This window comes from Sus scrofa, chromosome 2 (genome assembly GCF_000003025.6).
Source record: "Sus scrofa isolate TJ Tabasco breed Duroc chromosome 2, Sscrofa11.1, whole genome shotgun sequence".
NCBI lineage: Eukaryota > Metazoa > Chordata > Mammalia > Artiodactyla > Suidae > Sus > Sus scrofa.
Window position 1 is genome coordinate 59,498,490 of NC_010444.4, and position 15,584 is coordinate 59,514,073.

General features: G+C 54.0%; 1 protein-coding gene across 3 annotated transcripts; it reads left to right on the forward strand.

Annotated features, from left to right (window-relative positions):
• Positions 1,071-14,769, forward strand: LSM4 (LSM4 homolog, U6 small nuclear RNA and mRNA degradation associated). 3 transcript variants are annotated; one of them, XM_021083530.1, is made up of 6 exons: positions 1,111-1,189; positions 1,439-1,499; positions 6,141-6,182; positions 8,827-8,925; positions 11,819-12,002; positions 14,130-14,769. In XM_021083530.1, the coding sequence occupies exons 3-6, from the start codon at positions 6,180-6,182 to the stop codon at positions 14,219-14,221; spliced, it is 378 nt and encodes a 125-aa protein (XP_020939189.1). In that variant the 5' UTR covers positions 1,111-1,189; positions 1,439-1,499; positions 6,141-6,179; the 3' UTR covers positions 14,222-14,769. The 3 variants fall into 3 exon arrangements, with proteins under 3 accessions (XP_020939187.1, XP_020939189.1, XP_020939188.1); XM_021083528.1 differs by lacking the exon at positions 1,439-1,499 and having other exon boundaries at positions 1,071-1,189; XM_021083529.1 differs by lacking the exons at positions 1,111-1,189; positions 1,439-1,499 and adding an exon at positions 3,162-3,601.

Genomic DNA, 15,584 nt, shown 5'->3' on the forward strand with positions numbered 1-15,584 from the left:
GATGAATTGCCCCTCAGATCCTTCAGAAAGAACCAACTCTGCTAAAACTTTGATTTCAGTCTTTCGGATTAAGTTTTACTGTTTAAAACCACCCAGTTTGGAGTTCCTGTTGTTGCTCAGCAGTAAGGAACCGGACTAGGTATCCATGAGGACTCAGGTTCAATCCCTGGCCTCAATCAGTGGGTTAAGGAAGCTGCGGTGTAGGCCACAAATGCTGCTCAGATCCTGCATTGCCATGGCTATGGTGTAGGCAACTGTAGCTCCATCCAATTCGACCCCTAGCTTGGGAACGTTCATATGCCATGGGTGAGGACCTAAAAAGCAAAAAATATTCAAATAAAAATAAAAAAATAAAACCACCCAGTTTGATCATTTGTTATGGCAGCCCAAGGAAACTAATACATTTGTCTATTTTGTTTACAGTCTGCCTCCCCAGTGGGCTCCTAAACCTCAGGAGGGCCAGGAGTTTTGTTTGGTTTATTCTCTTCTGTGTTTCCAGGAGGAGGCCCGTAGTAGATGCTCAATAAATATTTATTGCATGTCCGTGTATCAAGTGCTCAGTACGTGCCGGGCACTCTTCTTTTACAAGGCATAAATCACTTGGCACTCATTGCAACCTTCTAAAGCAGACACTATTATTAAGCCCATTTCAAAGGGAAGCAAACTGAGGTTCACACCGGTACGTCTAGCCTATCAAAAGAAGTGCCCTGGACAACGGTCAACTACAATAAAGAGAATCAGAAGAGTAGGAGCTCGAAGGGACACATGGCAATAACCATAGAGCTGCCATTCCTCCATTTGGAAATTGGAGGCACTACCCCGTTTTGCCCACAGCGTGGAGCCCGGAAAAATCACTGAAGATTGCACCTGCGCAGGCGCCCTTACCCACAAGGCCTCCTGCGCCGGCGCACATTGCTCCGCCCCCTTTTGCAGCACTCATAGCGGCACTTTACGACTCTCTCTCTCATTTCTCCGGTAGGAACGCGGCCCGCCCCGCCCCTCGTGTTTAATAGGCCCCGCCTTACTCCGCGTGGATTGGTTGGCCTTCCCATGAGCCTCGTGCTGACTGGCTCGCGTTGCTGCCACTCCATTTCAGCCTAGTGGCGCGCAGAGCTGCAGCTACCGGCGGGAACGTGAGCGGCGGCGGCGGCGGAAGTAGCCCACGAGCCTAGTCCCCGCCGACACCATGGTGAGGGCGGTGCGACGGGGGAGCCGGCCGCCAAGGGCCCTCGGGGCGGTTGTTGGTTCAGGGGCGTTGTGGAGCCAGCCTGTAATCTGGGCCTTGAGTCCTGCCCCTTCGCCCAAGGTGGGGAGGACAGGCCGGAGAGTGGAAGAGCTTCTCCCAGGACACCAAGCACGTCGGTCTCGGGGGAGCTTGGGATTGGATAGAAATGAAATCACAGTATGGCAGTCTGGCAGCAGTCTTCCCATTTTGCAGATGGGGAAACTGAGGCCAGAGAGGAAGGGGACCTGCTGAAGGGCCCGGTGAATGCAGCAGAGTGAGTTTTCGGACGGGGAAATGGCTCCCAGTGCATCCGACCCGATCTGACCTCCTAGACAGTAAAGCTAGAGCACCAGGCAGTAGGGGGCCGGCCTTCTTTCTCAAATTCAGCCAATCTGGGGAATTTCGGGGGTTGTACTGCCCTTGGAATGCTAGCTGCGCAACCTCTTATGCCTCTCCTTTTCAGACTAAAAAGCAGACCCAAAGCAAGGTTAACTTCTTCCGGGGTCACACAGCATATGGTTCCAGGGGAAGGGGGGGCGTTTTCAGCCATGGATGGGCTAACCGTATCCCAGTTTAGAAAACAAAAAAATCGAGGCCCTGGCAGGAAGTCTCCCCAGGGCCATGCCATCTCACAAGTTGTGGAAATTGGAGATCTAAACCAGCGTGCCTGTGTCCCCAGTGAGTGACAGACAGGGAAATGGAGGCCCACACAGAGGAATTGAGCTGGGAGAGAACCTGGCCCATCAGCCCTCGAGTCCTCTAAGATGGTCGCTGCACATTTTTCGGAGCTGACCATGAGGGTTCAGTAATTCTTCTGGTCATTGTAGGGATGGAGAGAAGGGAGCAGCTTCGTTCTCTCTGTTCGTCTCTCTGGAGGGTAGAGTTGGTCTGTGGAAGAATCCATTTGTTAAGCTCCATGGAGATAGGATCTCTGTTTTATCCTCATATATTGCCAGAGCCTAGAACAGTGTCTGTGCAAAGTCTGTGTTCAGGAGTGGCTAAGGCATTACACACTGCCTGTTCCTTGTGGTCGGGGTGGGGCGGAAGCCAAGCCAAGGTCTGGGTGAGGGAGTGGGTGATCAGCAGCTTCCTGAGTTGGGAACCTCAGGACACCATTAAATCCAGTTGTGGAAGTTTCCATTGTGGCACAGCAGAAACGAATCCGAGTAATAACCATGAGGTTGGGGGTTTGATCCCAGGTCTTGCTTAGTGGATTAAGGATCCAGTGTTGCTGTGAGCTGTGGTGTAAGCTGCACACGTGGATCAGATCCCATGTGGCTGTGGCGCAGGCTGGTGGCTGTACCTCCAATTCGACCCCTAGCCTGGGAACCTCCATATGCCATGGGTGCGGCCCTAAAAAGCAAATAAATAAATGTATTTAGGTGTGGATGGACCTAGACCTGAGGGCCAGACCCCAGATGTTCTGAGAAAGGCTAGAGAAAAGAATTCTCTTCCCTGAAGCTTTTTATGACTCCAAATTCCACACAGCCCTTGCTCCCCCCTGAACTGGGTGATCTGCCCTCTCCTGTATCCCTGGCACCTTCATGCTTTCCCCCACCCCAGCATACCCCTCGCTTTCAAGTTCACCAGGTTCCTCCTCTTCCTTTGGCCTTTGTCTCCAACAGCGTTTGGGAACAAGGAAGTAGATATGACCACTGCTGCGGTTGTTGAAGTCTTGGAGGGCTGTCCCAATGCCACCTTTCCCTACCTGAGCTTCTCCTTTTCCTTGTCTTGTGAGGTGTGGCAAGTATTCCCCACCCCACCCCACCCCTGTCACCACCCCCTGCCTGGAGTGCCTCCCTGGGTGGTATGTGCTATATTTGTCAGCAAATATTTACTGAGTCCCTTGCATGTGCCTGGCCCAGTGTTCAGCACTGGACAAAGTCCACACCCTCTGAATTTTCCAGTCTAGCAAGAGGCTTGGTGTTTCCAGTCTAGCCAGGGAGACGTAATAAATAAACAAGTTAATTAGAGACTGGCTATACCCTATAATAGAAGCAGAGGGTGGCCCAGGTGGAAACCTCATTCCCTTGATGGGGTTATAATGAGGGGCTGGCTGAAGCAGAAGTCACCAGCCTGGGGGAGGGCACCCCAGGTAGAGGGAACCAAGGAACAAAGTTTGACCAATAGCACCAGGCGTGGTGTGAAGAAGTGAGCGGGCCAGTTTGCTAGAGCCGTGTCAGGCCTGGCTCTGTGGCTAGCCAAGGGAGCGGGTGTGCAGGGGAGGGTGTGAGCAGGTGCTGGTTCCATCTGTGTCGCTGCCGTCCTCTGAGGTCACACTGCTGGCAACAGCTGCAAAGGCTGTGGGTCCTCCAGGGGTGTGCTACTCGTAGCTGGGACAGGATGGTAGCCTGAGAGAGACAGCCTGAAGGCAAGGTATGCCATAAAAGGACATCTGTGGGTCTTCTGCTAACAGGCATTAATCTGCTTTCCCCGGCTTTACCCAGACCTTGCTCTGTATCCTTGGGTGTCCCTCCTAGCTGCTGGTACCTCATCTAGAGGGGCCTTGGCTGTGCTACTCCTACTCCCTCCACCTCTCCACACAGTCCATTTTCATTCTCACCTTCCAGGACAGGGGCTGGCCTGGCCCTGTCCCCGTCTCCGGTGATCTGGGAGGAGGACTCAAGTGTGTCATTGCTCTGGTCCTGATTCCCGTTGTGGATACAGCAAACAGGCTTGTCCAGGAAAACCCTGAGCTTCTCTATAATAGAATACCACCTGGCTCTGTGGCTCCCTCATGCATATCTGAGCCTCCTGTTCTTTCTCCACAGCTTGCTGTGCTCAGGCAGCATCAGACAGATGTGTTCCTTTTTCTTTTTTCCTTTTTAGGCCCACACCTGCAGCATATGGAAGTTCCCAGGCTAGGGGTGGAATTGGAGCTGCAGCTGTCGGCCCATACCACAGCCACAGCCACACGGGATTAGAGCTACGTCTGTGACCTATACCATAGCTCACTTCAACGCCGGATCCTTAACCCACTGAGCAGCGCCAGGGATCGAACCCACATCTTCATGGATACTGGTTGGATTTGTTTTCACTGTGCCACAACAGGAACTCCAGACAGATGCATTCCAGAGGAGGGGGCAGGGGCTGCATGTTGCCTGTGTTGGGACCCCCAGCTGCCTTCTAGGACCAGCCACCTCTCCTCCACCTCTCCTCCACGTGGCACCTTCCTCCTCTTTATCTTGCCCCTCCAGGAAGCCAGTGCAGGAAGTGGGCTTGGGCCCAGCTTCCTGCCACTGCTGGATCTCCCCCAGGTGGCTCTTCTCAGAGAAGGCCTGTGGGATGTGGCATCCGCCACCCCCACCCCAAGCCCTTCCATAGGGAGCCGTCCTCTGGGGGTGGAGGGCCTCTTCACAGAGAGGCCTTACGGTCCCCACCACCTGGAGAAGTGGCTGCCTCCTATTGGGAGTGTGAAGGGTGGGCTGGAGCTCTCCTGCAAAGAACTCTGGGGGGTCAGGCCAACTTAGAATTCCCAAGTCACTAGGGCAAGGTGTCATCCTCCCTGAGACACTGTCCCATATTGTGGGGCCCTTGGTCTAGAACCTTCACCTGGCCCTACTGGATAGGCTGTCATTGGACCCTGGACCCAGGCACTCCCATCCAAGTCACCCTTCTGGAGACCCAGAGACAGGGTCTAGCGTGTGGGTTGTGATTTGCATTCCCAGAATGAAAAGAGCCGATTTCTTTCCCAGTTACACTATATGTTCTAAAAAAAGAAATTTGGGGAGTTCCCACTGTGGCTCAGTGGTTAATGAATGCAACTAGAAACCATGAGATTGCGGGTTCCACCCCTGGCCTTGCTCAGTGGGTTAAGGATCCTGCATTGCTGTGAACTGTGATGTTGATCGCAGACACGGCTTGGATCTGGCATTGCTGTGGCTCTGGCGCAGGCCAGTGGCTACAGCTCCAATTGGACCCCTAGCCTGGGAACTTCCATATGTCGCGGATGCGGCCCTAGAAAAGACAAAAAAAAAAAAAGAAAAGAAAAGAAATTCAGGACTCCCATGTTCCAGCAGGTTAAGAATCTGGCGTTGCCTCTGCCCTCTGCTGTGGCTCTGGTTACATCTGTGGCATGGATTTGATTCCTGGCCCAGGAATTTCTGCATGCTGCGAGTAGATCAAAAAAATAAAATAAAATCAGTAATAATGGAAAAAGAACTATCTTGAAGGTTCACCTTATCTGGGTGGGTTTTTAAATTCCATCCTTTTGTCTCCTGGCCCTTGCGGTAACCACAGACTTTTTCTGAAATGTTTCTTCCTCTCACCTGCTCAATTTCTCTCTCTGAACGGGGGCTCAGACGTGGCCTCCTCAGATCACGTGGACTCCCAGTTGCATTGTGCCTAGCCCATTCACTCTTGGTTCAGTCAGGGCTGTCCCCACCCCCACCTCAGATGTGGGCCTAGCATGAACTGGCTGCTGACTGTTGGGGGTCAAGCCAAGCTCAGTTTCTGAGCCGCAATATCCCCATCCATGAAGTGGGTGTGATGATAACCACCTACAATGCTGAAAACAAAAGGGCTAGCTAGAGTTGTATGTATTAACATGGATACATCTCAGAAATGTCAAAAAACAAGCAACAGCAGGACCTGTGTGCTGTGATGCTGCTGATAAGCACAGAGGGCTGGTGCTATCAGAGGTGTGAGTATCTGCAGCTACAAAGAAATGTCCAGAATGGTCAGTACCAAGACCAGAGGGCAGCTGCCTCTGAGATTGGCAGGGAGGGGGTCTGAGACTTTTCTGTCCTAACTGTGTGTGTCCTGGAGTTGGGCAGAGTTTGGAAAAGGCATTTCTGTCGTGGGGTGCGTGCTCCTGCGCCCCTAATATTGGGACTGGAGTCTCGGCCCTGCCTGGGTGGGGGGGCCCACAGCACTAATGAAACAGACAAGTCATGTGTTTGTGTTCGCCTTTCAGCTTCCCTTGTCGCTGCTGAAAACAGCTCAGAATCACCCAATGGTGAGTACATACTGGTCTGGGATGGAGAGTTTCAGTGGGGACACTGGACAAAGGGTCAGGTGCCTCTAGCCAAACCCGCTTCCTCCCTGTCCACAGAGTAGCAGCTTGTCCTGTTCTCCTTCCCATGCATGTCAGGACCTGGGTTATTTCTGCTGCTGATCAAAGTAATACAGGCTTATTAAAAAGCTCAAATATGGTGTTCTCTCATGGTTTAGTGGGTTAAGGATCTGGTGTTGTCACTGCTGTGGATCTGGTCACTGCTGTGGCACGGGTTTGATCCCTGGCCTGGCAACTTCCACGGGCTGCAGGCATGGCCAAAAATTTTTAACATAGTGGAGTTCCCATCGTGGCTCAGTGGTTAACGAATCTGACTGGGAACCATGAGGTTGCAGGATCGATCCCTGGCCTCGCTCAGTGGGTTAAGGATCCGGCATTGCTGTGAGCTGTGGTGTAGGTCGCTGACATGACTCAGATCCCATGTTGCTGTGGCTGTGGTGTAGGCTGGCGGCTACAACTCCAATTTGACCCCTAGCCTGGGAACCTCCATATGCTGCGGCAGCAGCCCAAGAAATGGCAAAAAGACCAAAAAAAAAAAAAAAAAAAAAAAAAAAAACAAACACTAGAGATTCATAGACAGTAAAAGCCCCTCTCCATTAATCTTCCTATCAGTTTAACTTTGATATATACACAGCTAGACCTCTGGTGTTTGTGTGTATGAATGTGAATTAATTTGTTTTTCTTTTTGTGAATGATTTTTTAAAATATGGATGGGCTCATGTGATATGCATTCCTTAAACTGCTTTTTTTTTTTTTTTTTTAGGTTTTTAGGGCTGCACTCGCAGCATGTGGAGGTTCCCAGGCTAGGGGTTGAATTGGAGCTGTTGCTGCCAGCCCATGCCATAGTCACAGCAACGTGGGATCCAAGCCATGTCTGTGACCGACACCACAATTCATGGCAATGCCAGATCCCCAACTCACTGAGCGAGGCCAGGGATCGAACCTGCAACCTCATGGTTCCTAGTCGGATTCGTTTCTGCTGAGCCACAACGGGAACTCCTTAAGCTGCTTTTGTTCATGGTGCAGTGTGGTGTCTGTCAGTGTGTTCTGTAGTCTTTCCTTTTCTTGTTCAGGTGCTATTCCTAAATCATGCAATTCAACCTTTCAAAGTGTACAATTTAGGGACATTCATTATATTCATGGTGTCGTGCAGCCACCACCTCGATGTAGTTGCAGAGCAATCCTATCACTCCAGAAAGAGACCTGGTCTCCAGTAGCAGTCGCTTCAATCCCAGCCTCTGACAACCACTAGTCTGCTTTCTGTCTCTGGGTTTGCCTATTCTGGACATTTCCTGTAAATGGGATCATATACTGTGTGGCCTTTTGTGTCTTGCTTCTTTCACTCAGCCTGAAGCTTATTTTTTATTTTTTATTTTTTGTCTTTTTAGGGCCGCACTTGTGACATGTGGAGGTTCCCAGGCTAGGGGTCTAATTGGAGCTGCAGCCACTGGCCTACACCACAGCTCACAGCAACGCCGGATCCTTCACCCCCTGAGCAAGTCCAGGGATCGAACCTGCACATCATGGATACTAGTCAGGTTCATTAACTGCTGAGCCACGATGGGAACTCATCACTCAGCCTGAAGTTTTCAAGGTATCTCCACGTAGTAGCATGTGTCAGGGTTTCATTCCTTATGGCCAGGTGATAATTCCATTGTATTGAAACCCCACGTTTTATTTATCCATTTGTCTACTGGTAATGGGCATTAGGGTTGTTCTGCATTTTTGGCTATCTGAATATTTTGGCTGCTGTTAGCCTCTGTGTATGCACACGTTTTTCCATAGATGAATACCATCATTTCTCTTGGGCAAGTAGCTGAGTCAATTTTGTTTTATTTTATTTTATTTTGTTTTATTTATTTCTGTAACCCCCCCAATGCTTTTTTAAATCTCAGCCTTTTCCCAGCAGTAACATGTCTTTAAAATGATGTGCTTTTCCCCAAACACATCAAAATAGATGAGTAATTATTGCAGTGAAAACCAGTGTTTCCAGACCACCGAAGCTTACACACGTGCTATCCCTAGCCACCCTGTTACCCTAACCATACTTGTTCCTTTAAAGATTCCTGGGTTTTGGAGTTCCTGTTGTGGCTCAGCAGAAATGAATCTGACTAGCATCCATGAGGACGCAGGTTCGATCCCTGGCCTCGTGCAGTGCGTTAAGGATCCGGCGTTGCCGTGAGCTGTGGTGTAGGTTGCAGATGTGGCTCAGATCTGGCATTGCTGTGGCTGTGGTGTAGGCCAGTGGCTACAGCTCCAATTTGACCCTTAGCCTGGGAACCTCCATATCCCTCGGGTGCGGCCCTAAAAAGAAAAAGATTTGTGGGTTTTTTTTCCCCCACAAACAAACACAACGGTTTTCATCGCAGGAAGTCTGCAGTGCCCAGCAAAGTGTACAGTGAAAGCAGAGGCCGTTGCCCAGCAAGACAGGCCTCTGGCGAGGAGGCCTGGGTGCTGGGTGCTCTAGCCACTGAGTCCTAAGAGCAGCTGAGGACATGTCTGAATGAGGTTCGGTGGGGGTCACCTGCTCTTAGGGTAGGGCTGCACCTTCCTTGGGCCTGAGACTGACGGACCCATTTCTCTCCAGTTGGTAGAGCTCAAAAACGGGGAGACGTATAATGGGCATCTGGTGAGCTGTGACAACTGGATGAACATCAACTTGCGTGAGGTGATCTGCACATCCAGGGTGAGTGCCCTGCACCCCAACTCTGCACCTGATGCCCGGGGGCTTTCAGGCGGCGCTGGTCTGATGGGGGTAGGGAAGCATGGAAACTATGTGGCCAGGAATGTGCACTTGTACCTAGGGCTTACAGAGCCTTAGAGTCCTTGCTTCCAAGTGGGGTTGCAGGCCTCTCCCTGGGCCTTGTGGGAGGAGTGGAACAGGACATACCTTAGCCCTTACGGCTGGTCATCCCGTGGGGTGGGGCTTGTGGAGGGGCGGGGCCTGAGGGACTGGGCGGTGTGGAAGGTTGATGGACAAGGCTCCTAGTTCCTCTAGTGCCCTGGACTTTGCACCTGTGGGGATGCTGCCTGGCAGGTATCGAGCTGTCTCCCCATCCCCCACCCTCTGGTGCCTCATCATCTTCTGCTGCTTTTGGTCCTGGCTGACTGTGGATGTTGCCCACCGGGCGGACCATGGTGGTGCTGCTGTGGGATGGCCAGGCCACCAGGGGGTTTGTTTCTCCTGAGGCCTGAAACCAGGAAGGGCAGGGCCAGGGCTGGGGACATTGGTCCCAGGGTCACAGGCCTTCCCTGTCCTGGGATGAGCCACAAAGGGAGGAGGACAAGGACAGTGGTGAAGGCAGGACTCCGTCCCACTAACCTGCAGTGGGTTCTGCTAGAGCGTTCCTTTCACCTTGCTTCGGGGCGGAAGCTGCTGGCAGGCCCAGCCAGGGTGGGGCTGTACTGAGCTGTGGGCAGCATGCCCCCAGGGCTCTCCATGCCAGCCACTCTTGCCCCTGGTCTGCCCTGGATATTTCACACCCAAAAAACGCAGACAGGTGAGTATGACCCTCTCCCCTCGCCTGCTCAGCTCTGTGCCCTACTTCTTGGGACTGCGCTCCTGGTGGCAGGTGTTTAGGCATTTCCAGTGTGGCTGTGGCAGATAGTACTGCTGAGCACGTGGCCTTCTGCACGTGGCCAGTAGGTCTATGTCTGCTTCTGGGGACCTGGAACCCATCACTGTGTCTCAGGGCAATGTCAGTCTGGCCTCCGGGGCCAGCTGAGACTGGACACATGGCTCCCCCTGAGGAGTCCCCCTCTGTGAGCCAGCAATTGGGAGGAGAGGCTGGTATGAGGTACATTCTCAGGGCATTCAACGTCCTCATCTATAAAAAGGTGATGGTGGCCCCTCCCTCCCTTGGGTAGCTGACAGCTGGATGCAGAGACCCCAGGGGGCTGAGAAAACAGGGGAGAGCAAGGGTTGGGAGGCATTTAGCTGTCCCCATGGAAAGCAGAGTAAGCCCTGTTCTACAGGGAGCACGCTGGGCTTGGCCTGCCCTAGGCTGAGGGAAAAGCTAGCACTGAGCGGCCAGCCCCAGTCCTGGCCCTGAGTTTCCACAGAATCAGTTTCTGTCTGGCTGTATTTTGCATCCCCACGGACTTGGCCCGTTGCCTGTCTTTCTGGGAAAGGAATGCTCCGAGGCCTCTTGAGGTTCCTGCATGGATCGGGGGCTCTTCTGTGTGTTCCTGGGAAGAGTTGGCCTTCAAACATTCCATTTGTCCCCATCGAGTGCCTCCACTGGGCTGGGCTCTAGTGGCCCAGGCACTGCTGACGAGTGTCATGCAAGAGAACCGGGGGTTTCAAGGAGGCAGCTGGAGTTAGACACAAAAATGTGGGACCAGTGTGTGTGCAAAGTGCTGGGGGCCAGAAGCCCACTGTGTATGTTCCAGAAAGTTCCATCTGGAAGGCGCATTCAGTGCCAAGAGAGGGCGGCCAGGGTGGGGCTGGATCTCAGGCCCTCTGGAGCCACACTGAGGAGTTTGGACCTTGTCCTTGGGCCAACAGGGCCCTGATTGGGATCTAAGCAGGGAGATGTCTTGGTCTGATTCTGGGGGTGGGGGGTTGCCCAGGCTTCTGGCTTGGGGCAGCAGGGGTGGGGCCGGAGAGCTGTCTGATAGATGAGGCCCTGGGCTCCTGCCCAAGGGCAGTAGGAGGCGGGGTCAGGGGAAGGCCTTGTGCTGGTCACAGGGTATGTGGTAGTGTGGGTGGTGGGGAGATAGTCAGCATCCTAAGAACCAGAGGGTTGGCATTGCTTGTGAGCCTGTGGCTTTACAAGTCCCCTCGTCTCTTGGAGTTCCCATCATGGCTCAGCAGAAACGAATCTGACTAGCATCCCTGACAATGCAGGTTTGATCCCTGGCCTCGCTCAGTGGGTTAAGGATCCACTGTTGCCCTGAGCTGTGATGTAGTTTGCAGACACAGCTTGGATCCCGCGTTGCTGTGGCTGTGGTGTATGCTGGCAGCTGTAGCTCTGATTCGACCCCTAGCCTGGGAACTTCCCTATGCCTCGGGTATGGCCCTAAAAAAAGAACAAAAAAGACAAGTTCCCTCATTTTCAGTCTCCATCAGCTCCCCTGAAAACTGGCATCACCTGGAGGTTCCCCTGGCTGGCCTCCCAGCCCTCTTCATCCATCACACAAGGTCTTTATCCTGCTCACCTGTGTCCCATGCCCAGCTCAGACCCCGTCACGAGCTACTTGGGTGAAGGAAGGAGTCAGGGCATGTAGAGAGGGTTCAGAAGGTGAGTTCTGGAAGGCTGGGGCAGAATTTAGGAAGGATCTGGCTGTGGCAGCACCTGGCATATGGGACAGCCTCACCCCTTTCTGGGCTTTGGGCTGCATCCTACACCAGAGGATAGGCCAAGGACACACAGGCCTTCTCACACGGCCCCACCCCGCCCTCCCTCAGGCATGAAGGGCTGCCAAGGGCCCAGAGAGATCCTGCTGGGGGGTGGCCCCTCCTGTATTGCATCCAGGACGGAGAACTTGGCAGACTGAGGGTAATGCCAGGTGCCCCTGCAGCATCTATCCACACCCCACCCCAACACAGGTCTGACACCCCACCCCACCCCTCGCAGGATGGGGACAAATTCTGGCGGATGCCCGAGTGTTACATCCGTGGCAGCACCATCAAGTACCTCCGCATCCCTGACGAGATCATCGACATGGTCAAGGAGGAGGTGGTGGCCAAGGGCCGTGGCCGCGGTGGCCTGCAGCAGCAGAAGCAGCAAAAGGGCCGTGGTATGGGGGGTGCTGGAAGAGGTAGGTCTGCTCTCCGCCCTTCTCCCCTAGCAGGCTGCGACGCTGCTGGGGCCTCCCCACAGCAGGGCGGGCGGAGGGGGGGCGAGTGCAGCACGTGGCATCTGTCCCGGCCCAGTGTTGACATTCTTGGCCGGTGCCGTCACGATGCTGAAGGCCTGGCTCTGAGCCCCTCCTACATGGAGCTGGGGGGCTGTGACTCATGGGGCTCCTCTGTGGAACAGCTGATGCTGCTGGCTGCCGCCTGTCCTGCCCCATGACCTCAACACTGGGAGCCCAGGCTGAGCCCTGTGGTCAATGCTGACTCCCACCCACCTGGGCCCTCCTGCCCCGGTTCTTGGTGCTCCCTTAGCTCCAGGTCCAGTCCAGCAGACGCATGTGGCACCCACACAGACCTGGGACTCGAGCCCTGCCTGTGTTTCCTGGTGCTCTGGTCACCTCTCCGAGGCTCAGTTTCCTCTCCGCAGAGAGGGCTCCCAGTGCCCGCCTCACCGGGCTGCTGCTGAGGACCCTGGCCTGGCATGGGACCTTTCCCAGATGCGACTTCTTTATACAAAGCCAAGGTCACGCCTTTGTGATCAATTCCCTCCACACCATCCTGAGATTAGAAATCTGGCATAAAATTAAATTTCAGCAGTCAGCTGGGGCCTGAGCCCAGACGCCATCTGCAGACCCCACCCCTCCCTGCCTCCCCCGCTGCCAGGCTCCTGTTTGAGGGACCTATCTGGCTTTGTCTCTTTTATCTGAAGGGGGCTCCTGCGTGCCCAGCCCAGGGCCTGCCCTGGGCGCTCTCAGGCAGAGCCAGGAAGGACACAGGAGCCGGCCCTGACAGGAAGGAACCAGAGGATGAGGGCAAGAAGGCAGTCCAGGTGGAGGGTAGCCAAGGCCTGGGTGTGAGCAGGGCCCTCAGGATCTCAGGGCCTGTCCTGAGGGCTAGGCTCTTCACACTGGGGGCCTCCACTGTTGAGTAAACTGCCTGAAGGTGCAAGGAGGACGGGGAGAGCAAGGCTTGTTCACATGGCTCTGAACAGGGCGGCCACGGGGCTCTCAATGGCTGGTGGAAATCTCACAGGACTCCCCACATGGCCAAGCTCTGCTTGGCACAGCTGGTCTTGCCCTGTGAGAGATGAGGTTAGCAGACCTTGCCAGCATTGGCTTTTGTCCCCACGCTGCCCTTAATCCTTCTGAGACTCTTTTGGACACGGCCTACTGCCGACTGCCCACCTCCCACAGCAGTGCCGCCTGTACCATGTGAAAGGTCTTCTGGGGAGTTCCTGTTGTGGCTCAGTGTGAACCCAGCCAGTATCCATGAGGACACAGGTTCGACCCCTGGCCTCGGCTCAGTGGGTTAAGGATCCGACGTTGCCATGAACTACGGTGTAGTTGAAGGTGCGGCTCGGATCCCACCTTGCTGTGGCGCAGCCTGGCAGCCATAGCTCCAATTTGACCCTTCGCCTGGGACCTTCCCTATGCCATGGATGCAGCCCTAAAAAGACAGGGAAAAAAAAGGGGGGCGGTCTGCAAACAGCCCCACCTCTGGCTTCAGACTTTGGAGCTCCCCTGCTCCCTCTGGGCCGGACACACAGAAACCCCCAATCATTTTTCTCCTGGGCCAGATGTAAGTGGTGGTAGAGCAAGGAAAGCCTGTGTCCCCTGACACAGTCTCACAGCTGGAGGTCACTGCCCTCCTCCTGGGCTGAGTGCAGGCCTTGTTTTGGTCCTAGCTCATGTTCCTCCTGGAAGCCCCTCCCCTTTGTCCTGACGACCACCTCCAGCCCTGGCCCCCAGCCCTCTCTCTCTTCCAGGAAGCCTACCCCAAGCCCCAGCGTGACTTGGTGCCAACCTCTGTCCTCCCTAGCATCCTTTGCACCCCTGGGGAGCTGATCTTGGCCCTCATCACACTGAGAATGTTCTGGGGCCCTACTCATGCCCAGCCCTGGTCAGACGCTCCACCTCAGATTCTCAGCCTGCCCTCACCATTGGTATAGTCACTGGTCCCATTTTACAGAGGTGGAAGCTTAGATGATTTAGCCGTATTCTAAGGGTTCCAATTCCCAGTCCCAGTCCACAGTGAGACCTCCCCGGCCAGCTCTGCTGAAGTACCACCCCTGCTCCCTCTCTGTTCCACAGGTGTGTTTGGTGGCCGGGGCCGAGGTGGCATCCCAGGCACTGGCAGAGGTCAGCCAGAAAAGAAGCCGGGCAGACAGGCGGGGAAACAGTGAGCACCCCCTCTGCTCCCCAGAGACTGAGCCGAAATCACCAGGCATCTGCTCCCACTCCCAAGGCCGCTTTTCTACTCTCCAGTTCATAAGTCTTTTCAGCACAAAAAGAAGAGGCAGGTATCTGGGGGAGGACCCCCTGCCTGTCATCTTGCGATCCTCCCCCCTTTTTTTAGCTAGTGGTTCTACAGTTGGAAATGTTATTCTGTGCTTCTGGGTTTGTGACGTCACAGCCCACTTGATTCCTGGAAGATTCTGTTTAATGCATCTTTACAGCACTCACTCTTCTTTTAAGGGCAGGCATTTTCCCAACAGGTTTGTTCTGCATTTTGTGTTAGATCCCCGTGTGGTGAGCAGACGGGAGGTCTTTATTTTAAGCTCTTTGCACTGAGATTGACAGCCTGGAGAGTTTCCTAAAACACAGACCCCGAAATTGCCTTGTCAAAACGTATGCTCTAGAAGCTGTTCTGGGATGACGCTGGGCCCCATCCCTTCGCCTCCTCTCTCCCTCTTTGTATTACAAAAATAAAAACAAATACAACAAATACAAACTCCAAAACCATAATTCCTCTGGAACCCCTGGGCACATGTAGTAGGTAATATCCTCAGGAAATCACAGCCCCATGAAAGAAGTTTCCTTTTGCAGGCTGTGGCCTCTGGCTGAGGGGAAGCATTTCAGCGGGACTCTGGTTCCCATGTCCCTCAATGTCCTCCGACAAAAGATAAAAGGCAGTACTGGTGTCTGGGCAGTAGGGGACCCTCCCCCCTTTGTAGGGAGAGTGGGTGTCGCGGGGAGGTGGAGGAGGAAGCCCCAGGCTGGAGCCAGCGTGACACCGACAGTGCCCAGCGTTACCACCAGTGTTCCTCCCTCGGTCCCTGTTTTGCAAGCACCATCCACACACCAGAGTTCCCAAGAGAGAAGCTGTGAAAGGCAGCTACCCTGAGGAACCCATGAAGGTTTTTGTCAACCTTTTACCTCCTCTCCAAGTCAGGGCATTGCCTGCCCACAACTTGGTGATTTGTTTGAGACGCTGAGCCAGTGCTTGTGCAGAATGCTTCCGTTGATAAGGTCTGCTGACCGATTTTCCTCGGAACCGCAGGGACAGCCTGGTGCTAGGAGGCCAGTTCCTGTGGGTGCAGCTGCTACTGTCACCAAGTTGAGACTGGTTTTGAGGCATGATTGGAAGAAAAGGTGGTGGTGCCTGTAGAACTAACTCCACTCTCAGATCTGCAGTGGCTGGCCTCACTATCTTGAGATCTCTGAATTAAGATTTCTCAGCCAGATCCTGTCTGGAGATCGAGGTTCCCTGCCACCCCACCCCCACCCCCATCATTGCTTCTTCCCCCTGGCCGCCCTCTAGGGACC